The following is a 24,306-nucleotide window of genomic DNA, read 5'->3' on the forward strand; positions in this document are numbered from 1 at the left end:
ATGAATAATGTTGATATGATTAAAATAAGTTTGACAAAAGTAACATTTAAATTATGATTTCCCTACTAGGTAGATTTCAGCACTTGAAAAATAAATTTCAATTATTAAAGTTTTTAGTATATCTTTGTATTAGGCAGGGGAAAGTTCATGAACCTTTTTACCTAAGGCATATCAGCCTTAACCGAGTTATATCTACTTAACTACCAAAAAAGGTACTGAAAAATACTGAACAAAAAAAAATAACTAAAATTATAGATAAGAAATTGACATATTAAATTATGATATTGATTAAATATTTGTAGCAATAAATTGAAATTAAAGATATTTTAGTAAAAATTTAAATAAGTGAGAAAAATCTATGGTTAGTGATATTTAAATAAATGGAATGAACTGGCCTGTATATTCCTCCAAGAAATGAACGATTAACCTTCAAAATCGAGGCTGTGAATGTATGCCATTTGTAGCTTAGCTATCCGGACTGGGAATATCTAATACTAGCTCTAGTTCGGGCTCCAGCTCCACCGCTTTCAGCAATTTCCCGGGGAAATCAAAATCCTGCAGCCATCAACAATTGAAGAAGAACAAAGAGGAAAACGGAAAAGTAAAACCCTAAAACAACGGTTTGTATTCACTGTCGATAAAATGAATGGCGTTCAAAATGTGACACACTCACCTTGCTAAGTTTCATTATCTATCCATCAAAATCTCGGGCATCCTGCACCAGAATTATGAAATAAACAGTTCCCTAAAGGAACAAGATTAAGGACTATAAATTATAAACCATATTGGCCACTTCCTGCTTCACACATTTCGGAAATAAAAAACTGACCTTTTACGTGCGCTTCTACCTGCGACACGGGAACAAGTCCTCGCAAAATGGATGCAATACCGACTAAATAAGTTACGACCCCACCTCTCGCCTGAGCTGTCAATGTCAACCCAATCAGAGAAAACATTAATTAAAGCCATATTTTAGCGAGTAAGCGTCTTACTCGATTGCCTTACAATGTCTTAAGCGTTACGTCATCATATGGTTGCGCTCGAATGACGTCATGTCTAACAGCTGTCAGAGTCTAAATATTACTAAATATTAACTATACCTTTCATCGGTATTGCATTCGCTTTGGAGACTGACCTAAACCATGAAAACATCCATTTGTCTAAGTTTTCAAAACGTTTTGAGTCTAAATCCAATTCCATACATTTTAAGGATCAGATCAAGAGGAAATACAATAAACAAAAAAGTTACTGGCGTAAACATAACCTCACTCATATTTGAGATCACACAGAAATAAACACAAACTAATAAAAAATCAATTTAAAAAAAATATCCGCGCAACCTCACCTTTACGTTCTTCACTGTATTTTTTGCAAATCTATTCGCTCTTTTGTTGATAATTTATTATTTTCTGCATTTTTATTTGGTTTGGATGTCTTAACTATTAATGTATATGAGACATTAATATTAAATAAATTAAAACTAATACTAAGAAATATAATGCTTCTACTCTAAAAAAATATCAAAAAATTGATATCAATATTTATTGTTTATTACTGTTTGTATAGCTTCCCTTTGACTTTGACATATCGAGTTTATTAGCGGTCTCGGGAGACCGCTAACAAACGCTTGAAGCGCCTTATGCGGTGGAGTCATGACTTGATCGCTCGAATGAGATGTCTTAAAGACGCTTATAGCCGCTTACTCGCTAAAATATGGCTTAAGACCAACCAGAAGAGTGACGGACCGTCAACAGAAAGCATAAATAATAAAACCAGGAGAGTGATGCGTTACAGTAGTAATGTGTCATTGACAGTGTGAATTTAAAGAAAAATCGATAAAAGAAGTTGACTGAAATTATTAATATAATTATTGAAATTAATGAAATATCAATGGAGCGTTAGTGAACATAAGAAATAGAAAAATAAAACGCTACATTATCTTGAATCGCTGTAGGTTGTATGCGTCGGGAAATATGTGAGGTAGAAGCCCGTTCCACAAAGAAGATGTTCTCCAGATGAATGAGTCCCGATACAGCGACGTCCTTGGGGTAGGCAGGTGGACTCGATGTTGATGAGCCGCAACTGCTAGACGCGTCCTTCTTGCCGGAACAACCCTGGGTGGAATCAGGCCTGCCAGCTCAGAGAAGCACTTACCGTGATAATAACGGTAGAATAAACAGAGATCAGCCACCTTTCTCCTGTGCTCCAGACTATCCAGACTCTTTGTTAGTTCTGGTTTGTCGATAAGACGAATAGCTCTTTTCTGTATAGAATCCAGCAGGTTTCAACTATGCTTGAGTGCAGAGCTCCAGACATGCGAGCAATACTCGAAGGAAGGGCGTATTTGAGCCTTATAAAGAGTCAGCAGCTGTTCTGGTGTATACAGTTTTTTCGTTTTGAAAAGCACTCCGAGTTTTTTGGAAGCCGCCCTGGCGACCTCGGCAACGTGGTCATGACAGGACCCACTCTTGGTGACCTCGACTCCTAGAAGATGTAAAGATGATTTCATTGGCAATGTTTTCCCTGCCATAACCAGCTCCGGGCCACCAAGGTCTTCATCGTAAATACTGCAGCCTGCGTTTTTTTAGCGTTAAAATTGACCAAATTGTTATCGCCCCACTCCAAGATTGCTCTAATATCGTTGTTGGTTGAAGCTACTTGTTGCTGCCTAAGATACTGAGAACTTGCGGCTGTTGTTGGTTTCACGGACTTAAATGTGGAAATAAGTGTGCTATCGTCCGCAAAGCTGTAGATTGGATTGACAGTGGTTAAGAAAAGGGTGGGGGATAGAATGCATCCTTGAGGGACTCCAGCGTTAATGTTAAATTTGTCGGAGAGGTATCCATCGACGGCTACTTGGATTGTTCGTTGTTCAAGAAAACTTTTGATCCAATTCAATAATGAGTTTTGTATGCCGATTGAGAAGAGCTTGGTTAGTAGTCCCTCATGCCACATTCTGTCAAATGCCTTGGAAATGTCAAGAGCGACTGAGCGGGACTCGCCGTGCTTCTCCATGGCCTCCGTCCACAAGTGTGTGACGTAGGCCAGAAGATCGCCGGTGGATCTAAGCTTTCGGAAGCCGTATTGATGATCGCTGATTAGTCCAGATATCTTAACAATTGTTGGTTGACTGCTTTCTCTATAATCTTCGATATTACTGAAACTAATGCAATCGGGCGGTAATTGGAGGGCATCGTCTTCTTACCCTTTTTGGGTACAGCTTGCACTCGAGCAGTTTTCCAGGTTGTTGGAAATTGGCCCTGCTTATACGATACCGTGAACAGTCTACATAAGGGAGGAGTCAATTCGTCTGCACAATGTTTTAGTATTAGGGCTGGAATTCCATCGGGTCCAGAAGCTTTGTTGGTGTCTACGCTTTTAAGAATTTTATTTATAATTCGTTGGGGAAACGAAATTTCTCCCATCGATGAATTCACCCTTGGCAAATATGGCGGTGTTTTGCCTTGCGAGTGCAGAGTAGAATTAGACGCGAGGAGTTTACCCAGTAAGTTGGCTTTTTCCCTTGCTGTTACCGCGAAAGAACCATCATCTGCTATTAGGGGTGGCAAGGCCGACTTAGCAAATCCTTGACTAACGGCTTTCGATACCGACCAGAAAGATCTTGTTCCATTTGGGCAGTTTGTTTTTGATCCTGTTGTTGTGACTCTTTTTGCATTCATCAATAATTTGCTTGCAGCTATTTCTGGAGGCTAAAAAGTTCCTCCGATTTTCGATGAAAGGATGTTGACGCCATATGCGATATGCTGCGTTTTTAGTGTTTACTGCCTTTTTGCAATTCAGGTTGAACCATTGCTTGTTGTTTGATCCGCATTTAGTAGAAAAAGGGATATAAGCTTCCATTCCTGCCAAGATCGTCTCTGTAATTTGGTTTGCACATTCTGAGATGTTATTGGTTCTAAAGCAGACTTCTTACCAAGGGAATGAGCGATCAAATTCCCGAAGATGGTTACACTCTGCTGATTTATAGTGCCATACCTTCCGCGGCATCGGAGGATGCTGCGTTTTAACCTCCAACTGGCAAGAGACTGTTATCAATTTGTGGTCCGATCTTCCTAGGGGGGATGTACTGATACAGTGTACGAGTCAGGGTCTGAAGCCAAGATCAGATCTAGGAGACTCGCGAACTCGCCGTCTCGATCGGGGATTCTGGTAGGTTCCTCCACAAGCTGCGTAAGCCCGCATATGGTGGCAAATAGCTCAGCTTCTCGTCCTTCATCGTCCTTCTTGTTGCAGAAGCGCAGTCAGTTGATATTGTGAACGTTAAAATCACCCATGACGATGATTTCACCTCCTCGACTCCAAACATAATTTTCCTGACAGCAAAAATATAAAAATACTGCATCAATGCAACAAAAGTCAAAAACTAGACTTGTTGGAGACAATGGAGTAAAGCTTTTAAAAGCCCAGATCTGTCCTGTGTTAATGAAAGGTTTGATTTTGATGGCCACCTAGTTTTTAATAACCTTAAGTAGTTCTAGACTCTTAAATGATTAGATTTCTAAAATGTTTGATAAAGTGATTTGATTGTTTAGTTGAGTTCTTTGTATATAGATAGTGCCACTTTATTGTAAGCTTTGTTTACTTATATGTCAGGTGTTTTGTGTATGTTATGGTAAGTTTTTGTTGAATTCTCCTTTTTTCGGGTTACATAATTTTAATTATTGTTTAGGTCTGATGATGCTCTAGTCGAGCGAAACAGGTAACCTTCGTAATTTTATTAAATCTATTTGTGATGCTGTAGATTTCGTGTTTTTTACCTTTTATAAAAAAAAAATATATATATATTTTAAGCTCCTCTGTCCATGAGTTTTACGAGTCGTGGTTGAATATGCCAAGTTGTTTTGTCTAGTAGATGAATTTTGGTTGATATTTAACTCTATCTTGTTTTTATTTATATATTTAAGGATTTCTAAACAATAGAGTTGACGCAAATCTAATATCTTACTTTCAGAAAAGAGGTTCTCAGTGGGATATATTCTGTCTCTGCCAAAAATGATTTTTAAAAACCATTTTTGAATTGATTTTAATTTTTGTATATGTGTTTCAGAAACGCTTCCCCATCCCAAAATATCATAAACTAAATGACTTTGTACAAGAGACATATATAAAATTTTTAGATGTTCGGTAGTCAAGAAGTATTGAAGGTACATAAATTTTGAGAGAAGTCCCCTTAACTTCTGAACCATTTCATCGACATGAAGGTCCCATTTCAACAAATTGCCAATTTTAATACCGAGATATTTAAAAGATGTTGCTTCGGGTATTTCACAATCCCCAATCTTAATGTTGCCAAGCCTTTGAAGGGAACTTCTGTAAGTTGCAAAAGACATGTAGTTAGTTTTTTGTATATTTAAAGTTAATTTATTGTGTTGAAACCAGTTTTTTAATTCCACAAAGTCTTTTTTAATTTGGGTTGTTCTAATTTGTTAAGACTTTGATCTACAGAGTAAAACGGTGTCATCTGCAAAACTAACCAGCGTTCCATTTAGTTTAAATGATAATGAATAACTGAAAACTTTACCTTTACTAGTTTATGAATTGTTCAAAATGGGTTCCATTTTTCTCCAAGCACAAGTACAGTCGGTATTCAAACTGTTCTCGGACGTTTTGAAGAGTTTTAGGTAAAATACTTCTACATTCCTGTAGAATTTTTTGTTGTAATTGTTGAATTCAATCTGGTTTGAGTTTTAAATACAACGGATTTCAAGTGACCCCATAAGAAAAAATCCAGAGGTGTCAGATCTGGTGACCTAGGTGGCCATTCTATGGGTGCCCTCCTACCAATCCACTGCTGTGGCTAATAATTATCCAACCACTCTGTTGGAAGTGCAATAAATGTTCATCTAGAGCAACATTTCCATTCGCGTCCCTTTGATTTTCCACCTCATGAACTATAAGAGGTTCTATAGTTGTGTCTAACATATGTATGCATAAATTTCACCATTTAGAGTTCCACGATGAAGAGGGGACCGATGATGCTATTGCCTAATAAACCCGCCCAAATATTTAATTTTTGAGGGTATTGCGTATGTCCCTCTCTAATAATGTGAGGATTGAAGTCGCTCCAATAACGACAGGTTTGTTTGTTGACTTTGCCATTTAAGTAAAAAGTGCATTCGTCACTGAAACAGATATTCTTCATTAACGTGGGTTGAGTAATAATCTTGTCCGTCATAATTTCGCAAAACTCAATACGTTGGTCTGGGTCATCATCCCCCAATTCTTGAGTAATTAGAAGTTTGTATCGATGAAATTTGTGAAGCTTCAATACTTTCTTGACCGACTCATGTGAGATTCCAGTTTGATCTGTAATTTACGAAGTGACGTAGAGGGAGTCATAGCAACTTCATCAAGAACCTCAATCTGGCCGGCTTCATTTAGCAGTCTTGAACTCATTTCTTTTCTTATTACCAACAGATCCTCTTTCTTCAAATTTAGCTACTAACTCACGGATGTACTTGTGTCCAACATTTAAACCGGCGGCAAAGCTCTCAAAAGTCGTCGTTTTAGGATTAAACCCAATATTACGGTATAACTTATTGAGACTATAACTGTTTGATATATTGGGTCATTTTACATATAAAAATTGTTATGGCGACGTTGGCAATTGGTCGGAGCGTTTTTGACAGCGAAAAAACTAAAAAAACAGCATAAATTAAAAAAAAAATTATTTTTTAACATTAACTTGTCAAATCTTGCAAACTACTTGACCTATGCGATTTTTTTAAAAATTATTATAAAGAGCATACTAAAGCACTAATATCTAGCCAAAATGATTTCCAAGTATTTTTGTTTTTGATAATAAAAAATAATAATAATTAATATAGATTGTATTTTTGGTATTGAATTTTTCAACAAGGGAGAAACTTTTTTATTTAAAGGAATTTTGACACACAATCTGCGAAGGAAATGTACATAAGATTACAAGGAAGTTAAAAAAAAAAATGCCTTTTAGGTGCAACCGATTACCAGATATCGATCCGACAAGTGCGACCATCATTGTTTTGTCTAGCAGGGCGGCGGGCGCGACCCGCGCGACGCGGAGCCGTGCATATTTTAGAGTGTTAGATGCATGTCTATTTAGTTTAGTTAAACCCTTTTGATACTTGCAACACTTCTAAAGATTTGGTTCATATTGCTACTGGTAAAGTAGCTTCAAAAGCCATTAAACAACCGCTTTCAAATTTTTAAGACCACGCTTTAAATAATAACAAACAATTTATACAAGATAGACTCAGCAATAATAGGAAGACTAGTCTCTGGAAGACCGTACCTCGAAGTCAAATAAAGTAATTCTTCTTTGACAATATTGGATACCAAAAAGGTGACAAACAAAAAATTACAAATCCCGAGTTTACGTTTCGCAGAATAATAAGTGCTGCCCAATTTCACGAATTAAACTTTGACAAAATTCTAAGCTACGAGTTAACGCCCATTCCTCTATCAGTTTTCAATGAAGATGGCTCAATGCGAAAAATTGTAAAAAGCGAACTAGCAAATATTCTAGAATCAAGGGCTAAGATTTATATTCTTTCTGAGAAACCTGAAGATATTGAGTCTTATTTTATCGACGGAATATTATTATTACAAGAACTAAATGAAAAAATGTTTAAAACTCTTGAAGATCTTGGAGATGTCATATTAAAAAAACTGCTACATATTTTTAGAGAAAACTGGAACACCAAAAAAATATCCTTAATACTTGACAGATATGATATTGAAGATTCCGTTAAAAGTTCTTAACGACAAAGAAAAGGTCAACATAAAATAGGAAGTTATTCTATAATTGGTTCTCGAAAGATACCACATTACAGAGACTTTATTTAATTGACTCGTCAGATAAACTGCCTGCTGATAGAATTGTTATGATAGCTGGAGGACTTTAAAATGGGAATCTTAGTATAAAGGTAAAACATTTTATTCTATGTTATTATATTGGCAATAAAATTAATAATATGATTTTTATATCTTAGATCGAAAATAGTAAAGTTATAGAAGAAAATATTTTGTCTTGTAATCATGAAGAAGCTGACACACGCCTGATATTTCATATAATTAATGAAAAATTTACAGGAAAAAAAATCATTGTAAAGTCGGATGATACTGACGTGATGGTGTTGTTACTCTACTTTTATTGAAATAAAGACAAAATGAATTCATTGAAATAATTATGGAAAAGGGACACGCCACATCTTCGACAAACAAAAAATTATTTATTCCAATTCACTTTATAGCGAATCATTTTGGAAAAGCAGTATGTGATGAATTACTAACTTTTCATGCACTCACAGGCTGCGATACATAATAATACATACATGCGATAATTCTTTTTTTAAAATTGGAAAAAATCTGCATGGCAAATATATTCTCGATATCACGAAATTCTGGATTTGCGATATTTTGGAAAAAATACTATAGATGAAAGTGTAAACATTGCGAGAATTTTTTTTTGTATCTTTATCGCCATGAAAAATGTACAGATTTAAATGAAGTTAGGCTTAGGTTGACAAAGGAAACTACAAAATCAGCCAAAGAAATTCCTCCCACTAAAACATCATTTTATTTGCATGTTAAAAGGTAGATATATGTACCTACTTTTAATTAGTTTTTTAACATGATGAGTTGGTATCTTAAAAGATGCTTTATTTTTATTCTTTTTATGTTCCAGGTGTTTTTATCAAGTATATTCCTGGGTCAAAAGTCACATCGGTATGGTCGAAAAGTTAGATCCACGAAGTTATGGTTGGATGTATGAAAATGATATTTTAGTGCCCCAGTATTCTACTAATGATCCAATACCCCAAGGACTACGGAAAATTATAAGTCTTTTGTAATGAAAAAAAATGCAATAGCAATAAGTGTAATAATTTGAAAAAAAATTTTTACATGCAATATTTTATTATTTCGTTCCACTTAGCAAGGTGTATCCCAAAAAATGCCTTTTTGTTTATTTGCTTTAGAGTAACTTTTTTAACATTTAAAATTGGAATTAAAAAAAAAATAAAATTAGCAATAAATACCCTATCCATTTTTGGAGCAGCAGTAAATGCAGCATAGGCGACGACTGCCCGGTAATCGAATTTTGCGCTAGTTATGTCACAGTCCCTTATGGAGAATGCTGACCATTGCTTATGCTTAACTTGCTTTTTACTCATATAAATATCCACCATTTGTAATTTTTAGTTAGTCAGTTGAAATTGTAGCTACGCTAAGTTTGTACGAAATAAATATTGTATTTTTTAAAAAGGCGTTTGGCATATTCGAATAGTTAACTGGCGCAGTCGGTAGTATTCGTGTAAAGTCGTTCTATCGTAGAAGTCTTTTAAAATCACGGATTCGAATCTACGGTTCGCTAAGTTCGACGGTACATCGGACTTTTAAGAACATTGTGAGCTGTATAAACTGTGATCTGGAAAGTGGTTAATCGTTAAGTGCTTTTTGGATTGCTGGGAAACTGCCACTACATAGGGCAATTTCGCAAGGATTGCTGCTTCGAGTAGGACTACATTGCCTCTGGAAGGATCATCCTTATAGGACCGAATATGACCAGAACAATAAGCCTAGGAATATTAATGTAAGTGCAATTTGAATTGGAAACTTGTTTTAATGTCAGAGCTTGATGATATAATCGAAGAATTAAATGTTTTAAAAATAAGTGAACCTTCAGCTGACTCAAGTACTAAAAATCAATTATTTAATCCTATTGAAAGTAATTTTAAATTAGAAATCGATAATTTAGTAGTAATTAGTAATAACAATTCTGCATTGACTTCTCAAGAAAATAAATTTCTTTCCAATAACGGTAATACAAAAGCATCAATAGTGAGTCAATTCAAACCGGAATATCTTAATTGTGTTCCGACATTTGATGGAAATCCTAACGATTTACATCGCTATCTATCAACTTGTGAAAGTCTTATAACTAATTTTTATAGGGCATCAAACCCAGCTGATTTTCAAAATATCTTTTTGTTAAATTGCTTAATTGGAAAACTAACCGGACAAGCAAAAGTTATCATAAATATACAAAACGTTACAACTTGGGACGATTTGAAAGATACTTTAAGGCGTAACTTTGCGGATCAACGAGACGAAACATGTCTTAATAGGGATCTCGTCATGTTGAGACAAAACAATAATGAACAACCTAGCCAATTTTACGATAGAGTTCTTCATATTTTAAATCTTTTATGCTCTCATATTGATATAAACGAAAACAGCATTGAAGGAAAAAATACCAAAAAACAGTTATATAATGAACTAGCTTTAAAAACTTTTCTCTCTGGCCTAAAAGAACCCTTAGGGACAACTATTCGATGCATGAGACCTTTGAATTTAGCTCAAGCCTTACAATTCGTGACTCAAGAAAATAATACTCATTATTTTCAAAACAACATAAGACAAAATCCTCAAATTAAATCAAATAATACATCTCAACCCCAACAAAATAGAACGCAACCAAATTATAGTCAAATTAGACCCCAACCTTTTTCTTATTTTAATAATCATCAAACCCCAATGCCAAGGCCAAATATTTTTAGACCTCCATCTGGAAATCTTAACCTTTTTAGGCAAAATTATTTTGGGAATAATTTCCAACGAAACCCTGGAAATAATTTTCAACGATTCCCTTTCCCGTCGTCTAAAATTTATCCCAGACCAAATCAGATCAATGTATTTGGACCCAACCAAAATAAACCACTGCCTGCCCCTGAACCAATGAGCATTTGTTCTAGTGGCCCTAAGCCAAACCAACCACATAACAAAAATCAAAACATATTTCGAAATACAGGCAGCCAACCCAATTTCATCTTTGAGGAATTATATTCCACAGAAATGTATGATGATAACGAAAACGCCCACTATGTTGACCCGTATTATTCTCCGATGTGTTATTATAATGCACCTACGTACTACGACCAAGAGCACGTGTACGACAATCCTTATCAAGAATACCAAGTTACCGATGAGGCGACAAGTTCATATGAGACGGCCAACGAAACCACAGCTGATGATAGGAATACTGAAAATCATGACCTACAGGAATCAAATTTTCGCAAGCGAAGTCATCTCAGCAACGAGAAATAGTAATATCCTTGAACTCTACTAATTCGAATTCCAGCGAATTATCATATATAATTTTCCCGGAATACGGTATAAAACTTTTAATCGATTCAGGATCAACAAAATCATTTTTAAATCCGGAAATTGCTTTTAAATTTTTTCCTGACCGAATTATCAATGACCCTTTTATCGTTAGCACAGTTTTTCAAAAATCCTCTCACAAATTTAGTACCACAGTACCGGCTTCAAAAATTTTTAAATTGCAAAAAAATAAAGACTTAAAGTTTTATTTATTTAAGTTTCATAATGTTTTTGACGGTTTAATAGGATTAGATAATCTGAAACTGCTAGAAGCTAATATCGATTTTAAAAAAGGCTTTCTGTTAACGCCGTTTTCGAAAATCAAATTAGAATTTCATAAGACCAAAATGGAACTTAATTGTGTAACTGTTTCTTCTAGAACCGAGCAAGTCATAAAAATTAAAACTAATATTCAAAATGGAGAAGTTATAATACCGCACACGAAAATACATAATTGCGAAATCCCCGAATGTTTAACTTTAGCAAAAAATGGTCATGCGCTAACCACGATTTTAAATAATTCTTGTGACGAAGTTATTTTAGATTTTTCTGAACCATTAGAAGTAGAAAAATTTTCTCGAAAAAATTTTACTGACATTAACCTCAACAATTTTAATGACGTGCATTGCGATAATCCTACATTAGATTCTTCAAAAATCAGAGTAGATCATTTAAATCCCGAAGAAAAGGAAGCTATTCTTAACCTCGGTAAAAAATACGCTGACGTTTTTTATCAGGAAGACCAGCCCTTAACTTTTACAACAAAAATAAAACACTCAATAAAAACAACAGATGAAATTCCCATTTATACCAAGTCCTATAGATACCCGTTTATCCATAAAAAAGAAGTAGAATGTCAGATAAACAAAATGTTAAATCAAAATATCATAAGACCATCAAATAGCCCCTGGTCGAGCCCAATCTGGGTAGTCCCAAAAAAGATGGACGCTTCCGGCCAACAAAAATGGAGAGTAGTTGTGGATTACCGAAAATTAAATGAAAAGATCATTGGTGATAAATTTCCTCTTCCAAATATAACAGACTTATTGGACAAATTAGGAAGGTGTCAGTACCTTACTACTTTGGACCTAGCGTCGGGATTCCACCAGATTGAGATGGATGAAAAGGATATTGAAAAGACCGCCTTTAACACAGAAAGTGGACACTTTGAGTACCTAAGGATGCCTTTCGGGCTTAAGAACGCCCCCGCGACGTTTCAAAGAGCAATGGATTCTATTCTCAAGGGTATCCAAAACGAGAAATGTTTAGTCTACATGGACGACATAATCGTCTTTTCGTCGTCACTACAAGAACATATTGAAAACCTTAGACAAGTATTTCAGAGATTAAGGGAAGCGAACTTCAAAATACAACTTGACAAAAGCGAATTCCTACGACGAGAGGTAGCCTATCTTGGTCATATCGTTACCCCTCATGGAGTAAAACCCAACCCCGAAAAGATCATCGCTATCAAGAAATATCCAATTCCTAAAACAACAAAGGAAATTAAGGGATTCCTCGGACTGTTGGGATACTATAGAAAGTTTATCAATGGATTCGCAAGAATAACTAAACCTCTTACGAAGTGTCTAAAAAAGGGAGCAAGAATTGTACACGACCAAGAATTTCTAGATTGTTTTGAAATATGTAAAAATCTTCTAACCAGCGAGCCAATATTGCAATATCCAGACTTTTCAAAGCCATTTAACCTGACAACGGACGCTAGTAATATTGCCTTAGGAGCTGTTTTAAGCCAAGGACCTCCAGGAGGAGAATTGCCAGTAGCTTACGCATCCAGAACACTTAATGACTCAGAGCAAAATTATTCTACAATAGAAAAGGAGTGTTTATGTTTAGTCTGGGCTACTAAATACTTTAGGCCCTACTTATTTGGTCGAAAGTTTAACATAATCACAGACCACAAACCACTTCAATGGCTTTTTTCGCTCAAAGACCCAAGTTCAAAACTTTTACGCTGGCGTATTAAACTCGAAGAATACGACTACAACATCACTTATAAAAAAGGAAAAGCTAACACCAATGCAGATGCTCTATCTCGTATCGAGTTACACGTTAAAGAAGGAGATTTTTCACTGAAAAAATATATAGAAGAATTTAACAAACAACTTGAAGAAGAAGGCACTGGTCTACCCTCAACGTCTAAGGAAAATAACACCAATAATGATAACGTAGATTTAGCCTCAGTGTTTGTTAACCCCGACGATGACATAAGGGAGATGCCTGATGAGCAACAGGAACCAGAACATGAACAGGAACCCGATGAAAATGACACCATACATACAAATCAAGAACAGGATCCAATTGTAGGTGTACCAATAATCGAAGGTCCTATTAATTATGGTGCAAACCAAATATTTATATCCTTGGTAAATCATTCACCAACAAAACCAAGAATAACAATTCTTTTCGAAAAGAAAAGAAGAATTTTGGTTCAGATTAGTAAAAATAATTTTGAAAATGATATTTTAAAGTTTATTAAGGAAATAGTTGTTCCCAATAAACTTTATTATTTATATTTTGAAAATGACGATGTCTATGAACCTTTTTGCGAAGTTATCCGAAAAAATTTTAGATGGCCAAGTCTTCAATTTAAAAGATGTCTTAATAAGCTATTGGATGTCACTGATAAAAACAATATACCCGAAATTATTCAAAACTACCATGAAGGAAAAAGTAACCACAGAGGTATTGAAGAGACCGTAGAAAAAATTAAGGCAAAATATTATTGGCCAAATTTGAAAAATTCGGTACAAACTTTTATTAATGAATGCGAGCTTTGTATTAAAACAAAGTATGAACGTCATCCCATTAATATCGAAATGAATATAACCCCTACTGCTACCCGACCGTTTGAAATTATACATGTTGACACCTACACCCTAGAAAAAACAAAATTCTTAACAATCTTAGACAGTTTTTCCAAATACGCTCAAGCTTATATGCTTAAATCATTGGCGGCTAATGAAATAGCAGACCACCTCATTTCTTTCTTTTCACATCACGGTATACCCAAACAGGTTATTTCAGACAATGGAACCGAATTTAAAAATACAGTTATCACAGAACTTCTCCAATTACATAAAATAAAAATTCATTTTATTTCGCCTAATCACCCTCAATCTAATGGAGTAATAGAAAGATTCCATTCCACTATCTCCGAACATGTTAAACTTTTAAATGCCCAAGGATTTAAAAACTCAAGAATAGACCAAAAAATAAAATATGCTGTCTTAGCATATAATCACACCCTTCATTCAGTCACCAAACTTAAACCAATAGACATAATTAACGGACATATAACTTCAGATGACCCCTTTGATTTTAATCTTGATCACATTTTACTATCAGATTACATCAGTGAACATAAAGATAAATCAAAAATCCTATACGCGAAAATTAACGAAATTCTTATGAGAAATAAAGAACATGTTATAAAAAACATTAACCAGAAACGTGATAGCCCAGAGTTGTTTAAGCCCGAACAAAAGATTTTTATTAAAAAACATAGTCGGCAAAAACTTAGCGACAAATTCTCGGGAAAAGAACATATTGTTAACCTGGACGAAAACCGAAAAACTGTAGAGACAAATTCTCATAAAAAGATACATATGGACAATATTAAACGGCCTTTGAGAACCACGTACAGTTTCGACTAAAAAATGTAGATATATATATTTAAGTAGGTTCGTTAATTAATTTAAGTTTTCATTAGATATATTTACTTTTTAATTTTTATAGTAATTTTTATATATTAAGCATACATTTACTTTATCGCAACCACAGGCTTAGGCTAAGAAAAAAAAATTATTATTTGCAGTGCGACTCTGCATGCTACTATAGGATTACCTCAAGATCGGATTACCTTAAGCAAATTAGAAGACAATCCTGGAATTCTACCAATTAAATTAGGGCATGCTAAAATTCGCGATTTTGAATATAATTTAAGTCATTTTTATGACCTTAATCCGATAATGTTGGAGATGAACAAATTGCATAGAAAATCAATAAATATCACTACACTTTTAATTAAACATCCTCAGTATCTGCCAGATAATTATGATTATCTTAAAAAATTAGATTTAATTCAAAATAGAGTAGAGAATAAACTTAAAGAGCTTGTACCACATCCTAACAGAATGAAACGCGGGTTGATCAATATTGTAGGCTCAGCATTTAAGGTTATAACCGGTAACTTAGATGCAGCGGATGGTGAACGTTACGACCATCTTATCGATGAACTGCAAAAGAACGACAATAAATTGTCTCAAAGTGTAATGAACCAAAACTCCTTAATCCTTAGTGTTATAAAGAAATTTAACAACACAATTTTACAAATTGCTAAGCGAGAAGAAATGTTGGAATTTCGGATAAATCAAATAGCTGATGTTCTAAAAGATTTTGATCATACTCAGAATTCTAATAATATTAGAAACATTCTTGATGCTCTTGTTAATGTTTATGAATTTATAGATTCTACGTTACAAGACTTAGAAAACTCTATAACTTTTGCTAAACTTAAAACGATGCATCCTAGTATTATTAAAACCACAGATCTATTTAACGAATTAAAACAATTAGAACAACGAGTAGGTTCTAATCAACTACCAATAAAAATTGAACATGAGAACATGCTTTTAATAGAAAAAATAATAAAAATAAGCTCTTACATTCTAAATAATAGAATTACATTTATCCTACATGTTCCCGTAACATTTAACGAAAATTTTGAGATATTTCATTTATATGCTGCCCCTGTCCTTGTACAGAGTCGGTTTAAGGTTATATTACCGCGAAATAAATATATAATAAAAAACAAATTGCATTACGCATATCAAAGCCAGGCTTGTCAAGAAGTCTCCACACAGCTGTTCCTCTGTGACAAATCTAATCTACAAGATGTTCAGGAATCTAGCCCTTGCGAAGTCCAACTGCTGTCCTATGTCAAAAGCACTTCCGTATGTAGCCAGATACAAGTCGTTCTTAACCACATCATAATTAACCAGTTAGCTAGCTCAAACAACTGGTTATTTGTCTTACCAAAAGAAGCACTAGTTCTACTGAAATGCCAAGCACAAGAAGAAGAGGTTCAACTTATAGGATCCTATATGGTTAATATTCCGAACAACTGTTTGGCCAAGGTCAACGAACTTATCATTACTAACGATGATAAACCCACAAACTTCAGCCCACAACCACTACTGTTTCCAGATCTAAACAAGATCAATGAACCATTGCCACTACTAAACCTAAGTTTCACATCAACCGATGTAAAGCTAGATGAACTTCAGGAGTTGCAGAGCCAGATAGTTGCAATCGACCCTTCACTAGAATTCCCCAGAGTACCCGCTGTACCCTCATTTTGGACAATCCTTATCTACATCATGTTGGTAACTGGGATTAGCTACCTATGTTATGCCAAATTGAGAAAAAGATACTGTGCCCAGAAAGAATGCCAAGAGGACAACCAGCAGTCGATCCAGCTTCCTTAGCGGTAGAGCTGTCACTAGGGGTGGAGGAGTTATGTCACAGTCCCTTATGGAGAATGCTGACCATTGCTTATGCTTAACTTGCTTTTTACTCATATAAATATCCACCATTTGTAATTTTTAGTTAGTCAGTTGAAATTGTAGCTACGCTAAGTTTGTACGAAATAAATATTGTATTTTTTAAAAAGGCGTTTGGCATATTCGAATAGTTAACTCGCTGCAAGTTTGAACGTTCCTTTTTCGTAAAGTATTATAAATAGAGAACTCTAGTTTTTTTTTTAAAACTTTTCTGCAGTTTTTTGTGCAACTCCCTCGCAGACCTTATATTGATAATGTTTCAAATAAAAAAGTTTCTCGATTGTTGAAAAATTTGGGTCAAATTTTTCAAACATTTACAACTTAATATTTTTTCAGAAAAAAAATAAACAACTTTTGTAAGTATTTTATGATAGTTGGCAGCGCTTATGTATGCCCTTTAATATAAAAAAAAATTAGAAGGATATATCAAATACTTTCGGCGATATTATAGATTTAATATTAAAAAGTAGGTTTTTCTAAAACCCCGTATTTTTGAAGTTCTTCTACTATAACTATGGTCTCGACCAACTGCGAACGTCGGCATATTAACATTTTTTATGTAAAAAGACATGCTTAATCGACCAGTATTAGTGACAATTGGTTATACTTCAATATTGGGTTAGTGCACGCAAAAGTCGGCTTGCCGCTGGCCTAATTTCTTTCACGATGTCCTTCGTTGAATATGGCCGCCGTTCTTGCAAAGCAACGATTTTGAGCTCCATAAATGAAAATCATTTCTCTAAGTGTTCAGCAATAATATAAACCATTTTAAGAAACGACACTAATAATTGAAAACTATTGAAATTAGTTATGAAATTGGATTTCACAGATTTTTTCACTGATTCTAGAAGAACATGAAATAAATAATGAACACTAGGAGTCGGAAAATAAAGAACAAGTACCTACTTATCATTTGATAGCAAGCGTAGGCAAAACGAGAATTTTGTTTTCGAAAACGACAAAAAAATTAAATTGATGTATGTTGTGTAGTGCCGATATCAAAGAAGAAAAATTTACATTTCGATTAAATAAAAAAATAGGGAATGTATTGTGTAGGTACAAACATTTTTAAACAAAGTGCTATCAGGCGATGAATGCAATCCGTTTTAAAATATGATATTACATTACATTTCACTCATTTGTGAGGTTAAGTCAGGATTCTGAAAAAAAAAATTAATGCAGTTTATGTAGAATTTTATAAAGAACACAAAAATGCTAAAAGAAATAGGGGTTGCCATTTAAAATTGTAGGGGTAGGTGCACTGGGGGTCCAGGGGTTGAAAGTAACCCGACAACAAATGCTTAAAAAACTGTCCAAAAACCTTAACCCATTAACATTCAGCAGACTTAGTTTATCAAGGGACTCTATGGTAACCTTTGCACCCTCCTTGAGCACAACCACTTTATCACGTACTGTCCAACATAAGTTTTTTAAAACGATCTTTTGCAAGTTTAAATATTTTTAAATTATTACTGGTTAGCAATTCTATAAACAAAACACCCGAACCTTTTAGTCGTTTTTTATTTGCAAAAATTTCGTCTCGCATCCAACAGTGGTAGCAGAATACAACTAAAATTGGCCTCAGTTTTTTCACGTTGGGATTATTAGCGCCTAGTCGGAAACAATAATTTAAGTCGCTTTTTTTGAATTTTTAAACCCATTTTGTTTGGCAATAACCTTATAATGTTTGTATACAAATCGCCATTTAAGTTCTCCTTGAGACCGTGTACCAGGATGACATTTTCATTGGACGAACTAGGTTGATACTTAACCTAAATTTATTACTTCCATTAACTTTGTTAATAACTGCCGACTTTTACATAAGTTTTAACAACTTTATGGACTTTTGTCCAGTATGGCAACACTGCCATATATCCTCGTGCAAAATTGACATATTGGAGAGTTTTCGCATACCAATGTTTTGAAAATGAGACCGTAACTTTCTACTAATATTTTCCTTTCGATTTCTAACTCTTCATATATACTGGGCATTTTAAGTTATAAAAATCATAAATAAAAGTAATATTTACCTTTAAAGACTTTTCCATAATATCCTCGCCCAATTATACCAATTAATGTTACATTGATATCGTCATTAATTGCGATTATTCTTTGCATAGAACTTGTCTCCCCAAAAAATGATGAGCATTCGAACGTTGAAGAGGTTGGCGGAGAAGTTGAATTAGATGAATCTGGGAATGAAAACATTACCTTAAGTTCGACAAAACAAATGAGCTTGGCAACAATATTAGTTTTATGTTTAAGAAAGAATAAATAGTAATTAAGGAATGTTATGGAGTAATTAAAAATATGTTACATCGCTCTAAAATAACTCATAAACTTGTTAAATTAATTTCAAATTGTTAGCTTTCTACCAAATTTTTTTAATGCACAAATCTATTAATAAATTTTAACTCGTAACTGTTTTTTTTTCAACAGAAGATTGAAGATTGAAGAAAAAATGGTTAAAAAGTACTTGAAAAATATTTTTCTAGGTTTTAAAATTTTTATGAGATTCTGGTGGTAAGTTACTTAAAGAATACCAACCTGAGTCTAAATAAATAAGCGAATCGTCTGATGAACTTCTCCGCATTTGACTAGAACTATTCTCGCTCTGTGAAATTAATTGTGTGAGATCTGTGGATTCGGATATATCAGCGGTATCTGAAATATCCGTGATTGCTGAAATAGAATAGAAAGAAATTTGTTATTTTATTTATATAAAAATGTAAACATACAAATAGCATCATAATATAGGATATAAATGGAATATTGTGGAACTATAATGTTTTTGAATAAAAAAATTAAATGGATATTAAAAAGTTTAAAGGAAACAAAATTAAGAATAAACGACAAATTTTATTAAAAAAGAGAAAAAAAGAAATTTTATATAATTGCTGATACCATATTTTTAAATTGTCATACTTTAATATGTAATACTAAGGTATGTTAAAATAAAACACATTTGTTGTTACTAAGAAATAAATCCATTTAAATATTTACTATTCTCGGAGAAGCGATCACCGTCAAAGCTCAGTCACCAGGCGGCGTCAGTCGCAATTGCGGTTATTTTGCGTCTTTGTTTTTATTTTTTTAGTCATCACGACGCTTTAAGGTTGGGGCACACATATCCGTACCGAGACCGCACCATGCCTGCAGCGTAGCTCGGCCGTGTCTCGGTGCGTTATCTCCCAAAACACATCTCCGACACACGGCCGCATCCCGCATCGCATTGGACGGTCACGACGCACTTCAAAGTATTCAGTTTGGATCGAAACTTAATTGGGTTGGTCCATTAAATTTATTTCAAAGAAAAATGTTCTCGAAATTTGGTAATGATCAACAAATACAGCATTCGCAATACGAGAACAACTAAAAGATTTCTTTAGTTCTGTAGAGGGCAGCGTAGATTGACAGGAAAATACAGCCCTGGCAATTTAAATAATTTAATTAATGGATCATATTCGCCAGTTTTTTTAGATGTTGCATCTTTTTCGCTAAAATGTAGTAAATAAAATCTAGATCGTATCAAATTCGTGTTTTTTTACTAGTTATTTGGTTTCTTCGCCGTAAAAAAATATTTTCTAAGACGAAAATCCCAAACAACGAATGTATAATCTAGTGGTAAAAATATTGGTAATTAAACTTTGTAACCTTTTCTTATGTAAATTTAAAAACTAAATAAAAACCTAGTATATTGAGTAATTAGGAATTTGCGTATACAACTATCGTTACGAGTTATTTAAGTAAAAATCAAATTAAAATTTTTGAATAAAAACTTTAATTTGAAGAAGTTTTATTTCGAAAAATTAATTAATATTTTTTTATGCATATAGAAGTACCAACCTTAGTTAATTTTAGTACTAAATAGTACTATATTTCATTGTCTCCGGAATTACGTATATGTTCCAAATTTCACCAAAATCGGACAACTAGAAGTTGTCAAATTTGAGTTTCAAGATTTGCACCGAACACACATAGTTAGTTACATATGTACATACATACATACATACATACATTGCAAGTTAAAAAAAACTTTTCAAAAAACTGCATGTCTCCTATCCTAAAATATGAATTAGAACATTTTCTAGGTCATTTCTTTACACCTGATCTTACACACCACTTCAAATATCAACCTCAATCTTCGTTTGGTTTTTGTAAAATAGGCTGTAATGCATTTTAGAAAAAAGAATCAATTTCACGATGTATAAAATAATTACAACTGGAACAAACTATAATAGCCGCTTACTAAAACAAATTCGCTCATCTAGAAAACCGGATGTTGCCAAAATCTACCTAATATACTACAAATTATTTAACAATTTTTCGATTTAAATTTATTAAAAATATGTTTTATAAATTTAGACCCACCTTTTATGTTCAATTCCAAAGAAATTTTCTTCCACACTCTGTCCTTATAATCTGTATTTCTATATTTTTCATTTTTTTAATCATACAGTGATTGAAACTTCCTCTATTAACCTTTCAATTTCCATTTTGAATAGCTAAATTTTATTGCTCGTTCGAGACCGTACAACCGTCACCGTTGAAAATTAAACAAAACTATTCCCACTCGTCACGGATGCGGTGCGTGCTACATGCTCGGGCACGGTGCGCTGATGTTAAGACTTCGCCATATGATTACTATAGTACTGTTGACAACCGAGACACGGCCGAGCTGCACTGCGGGCACGGGGTGCGTCCTCGGTACTGATATGTGTGCCCCTACCTTTACTCGTGTACTGTTGTTTTCAATAAATATCGATTTTTATGGATTCCACGGTTTTTTATTATTTAACAAGGTATTATACAGAGTATTTTGTATGCCTTATAGAGGATTTGATGAGGCTACGTTCACCCGTGACGGTGTGAATAATTTAAAGAATTCCCATTCTTTAGCAGCTTGAAGTTCCCCATGTAAGAATCGAACGGAAGTTCCAACACCGTTTTGCAGTTAATATTTGGTTAATTATTAGGAGATCAGTTAGTCGGGCCTTATGTGTTTGACGTTTGCAATTTACCTTTAGTTCTTACGAGAAGAACTGCCTGTGTTGTTAGAGGATATTCAGATTTAAAGAAGACAACAAATATGGGTTACATGACAATCCTCCGCCCTACAGTAGTAGGAACTTGACGGAATATTTAAATAACATTTTTCCCTGGACGTTGGATTTGACGAAGAGGCGCAGTTTCCTGGCCTTCTCGCTCACCGGATTTAAATCTTTTGGACTTTTACTTTTGAGGCATATGATGAGTTATTGTATGCAGAGATATCATATAGGGAAAAGGCGGGCAAAATGGGGTAGTTTGTCTCCAAATAAAGATAACTTTAGTATTAATTGACACAGAAACTTTAATTAACGAAAAAATAATTTCTACATATCATGCCTAAGTTATAAGAGCTTAAAATAAAATAAAAAATTTACAAGTTTTTTGTTACAGTAATTTTAGCAAAACAATGCTAATTGCCCTGTTTTGTCCGCACGGTCGGGCAAAATGGGATTGAACCTTACTTGCATAACTCACAAACTAAAACGGCTTCGTCATCTTCGTTTTCAAATCCTGCGCATGAGTTATGGATTGGTGACACATTGAGCATGCTATCCATCCGTTGACGAAGAGTAAGAATCTCCACAGTAGAGGCACTCCGCATCACTAACTTCACTGTCACTTCAGTCATTATTTTTCAGAATAGTGGAGGCTTTAGTAATTTTTTTCTTTTTTGGTGATGGTGCAAGGTTTTTCTTCACAAGAGTTTTCCCGTTAGAATTTTTATCCTTTTTTTGCTCAGCGTCCTCTAGCTCGTTTTTGTAAGGCGAAGACGATAAAATAGCAGTCTTTCCTCTTTTACGAGAAACTCTTTTCTCAGTTTGGTTTATTTTAGGGATTGGAATTATACCCTCAGGACAAACAATCTTAAAGCTTACCTCTGAATCTTTTGATGTACCTGGTTTGGAAATATCAATTGGTTCTGGAGTTTTTTCTTTAACTAAGTTAATTTCCGATAGTTGTGTTTCATTCATAGTTTCACTATTATTGTTTTTAGGTGGTAAGTTTTCATTTTGTTCAATATTTGTAGTTTCGGAAGGCAAAAATGCTGATGCAGACAGTGAAAACATCCTTATTAACTGGCCAAACTCCAGTTTTTAAAAATCCATTCATGGCAGTAAGCGGTGTAGCTGCTCTGAGGTAAGCTACATAAAATAATTTAGTTATTTGTTGTAAGGTAACTACACGACCAGGATTAGCTCTTAACCATTTGCGTACTTCTTCAGCGTAATAGGTACTTATTGGTTTCATTAAAGCTACAGGGTCCGGCAGTCAAACCTGACGGTTTTTGAAATGGGATAAATAAAAAAGTTGTTGATATATTTTAATTATTATTTTTTTATTGGAAAGAGGGGAATTGGAAAGCTAACATTCATAATAAAAAAGCACAAAAATAGCTTATGTAGCAAAAATTATGTCACTTAAATGATGGCCACCATTTTCTCTACACTGTACGAGTCTCCTCGCGAGGTAACTCTGGAATGAGAAAGTCACGGATCATGGCAACATAACTCGCTGAGTTCACTGTCACTTTTTAAGGCCATTCTCCTTAAAAAAAATAAGGTCCTAACACTGTTGCCCTACACACTGCAGCCCAGACAGTTACTCTTTCACTGGTGAAGTTCCTGTGGGTTTCTTGGAACCCAATATCGAAAATTTTGTTTGTTGAAATGAAATGGAAAGAAAATGGTGGTCATCATTTAAGTGACATAATATTTGCTACATAAGTTATTTTTGTGCTTTTTTATGATGAATGTTAAATTTCCAATTCTCCTCTTTCCAATAAAAAAATAATAATTAAAATATCTCAACAACTTTTTTATTTATCCCATTTCAAAAACCGTCAGGTTTGACTGCCGGACCCTGTACATCTAGGGCTTGTAGCCGATGGGTGCAATGTGGAGGGTAGCAGATCAAAATAACTCCATGTTCCCTGGCGTAATTAATAACTTCCAGGTTTTTTGTGTGGGATGAATGTCCATCCAAAAGAAGCAGAATCGGTCGGTCTTTTGAGGGCTTGGCAAATTCAACAAATTTTTTGAACCAAATAAAGAATAAATTTTTATCCATCCACCCACTATCATTTAGCTCTACCCAACCGCCAGGAACAATTCCATCCATGAAAGCTTATTGCATTTTTTTCTACCAAATATAAACATGGGAGGCATGTATGCTCCTGAAGCCGAAAAGCATATTTCAACAGTGACGGTCTCACCCCTCTCCGCTGACGTCAAGGCTCCGACTTGTCTTTTCCCTTTAGTGGCAATAATTTTAGACATTCCCTTTGGATCAACTGACACTCCGGTTTCGTCCACATTATAGATTTTATCGGCTGTCAGTTGATATTTATCTACAGTTTCGATAAGTAAGTTAAAAAAATTACCTACAGCCACTTTATTAAACCCCATTGCTCGAGCTCCAGATGTTGCTTCTGGTGTTCTGATTGAAAGTTCTGGATGTCGACGCAAAAAACTTTTCATCCAATCCTTCCCAGCCATGACAAGTT

General features: G+C 34.4%; 1 protein-coding gene across 3 annotated transcripts in view; it reads right to left on the reverse strand.

Moving 5' to 3' along the window:
• The window catches only part of LOC126736020 (tyrosine-protein kinase hopscotch-like), a 185,729-nt gene that overhangs the window by 30,774 nt on the left and 130,649 nt on the right, over nucleotides 1-24,306 (reverse strand). For all 3 annotated transcript variants that reach the window (XM_050440209.1, XM_050440210.1, XM_050440208.1), the window contains exons 12-13: nucleotides 19,299-19,433; nucleotides 18,782-18,943 (exon numbers count right to left, since the gene is read on the reverse strand). In XM_050440209.1, coding sequence (XP_050296166.1) covers nucleotides 18,782-18,943; nucleotides 19,299-19,433 — 297 coding nt within the window. The remainder of the gene's footprint in view (nucleotides 1-18,781; nucleotides 18,944-19,298; nucleotides 19,434-24,306) is intronic.

This window comes from Anthonomus grandis, chromosome 5, assembly GCF_022605725.1.
Source record: "Anthonomus grandis grandis chromosome 5, icAntGran1.3, whole genome shotgun sequence".
NCBI lineage: Eukaryota > Metazoa > Arthropoda > Insecta > Coleoptera > Curculionidae > Anthonomus > Anthonomus grandis.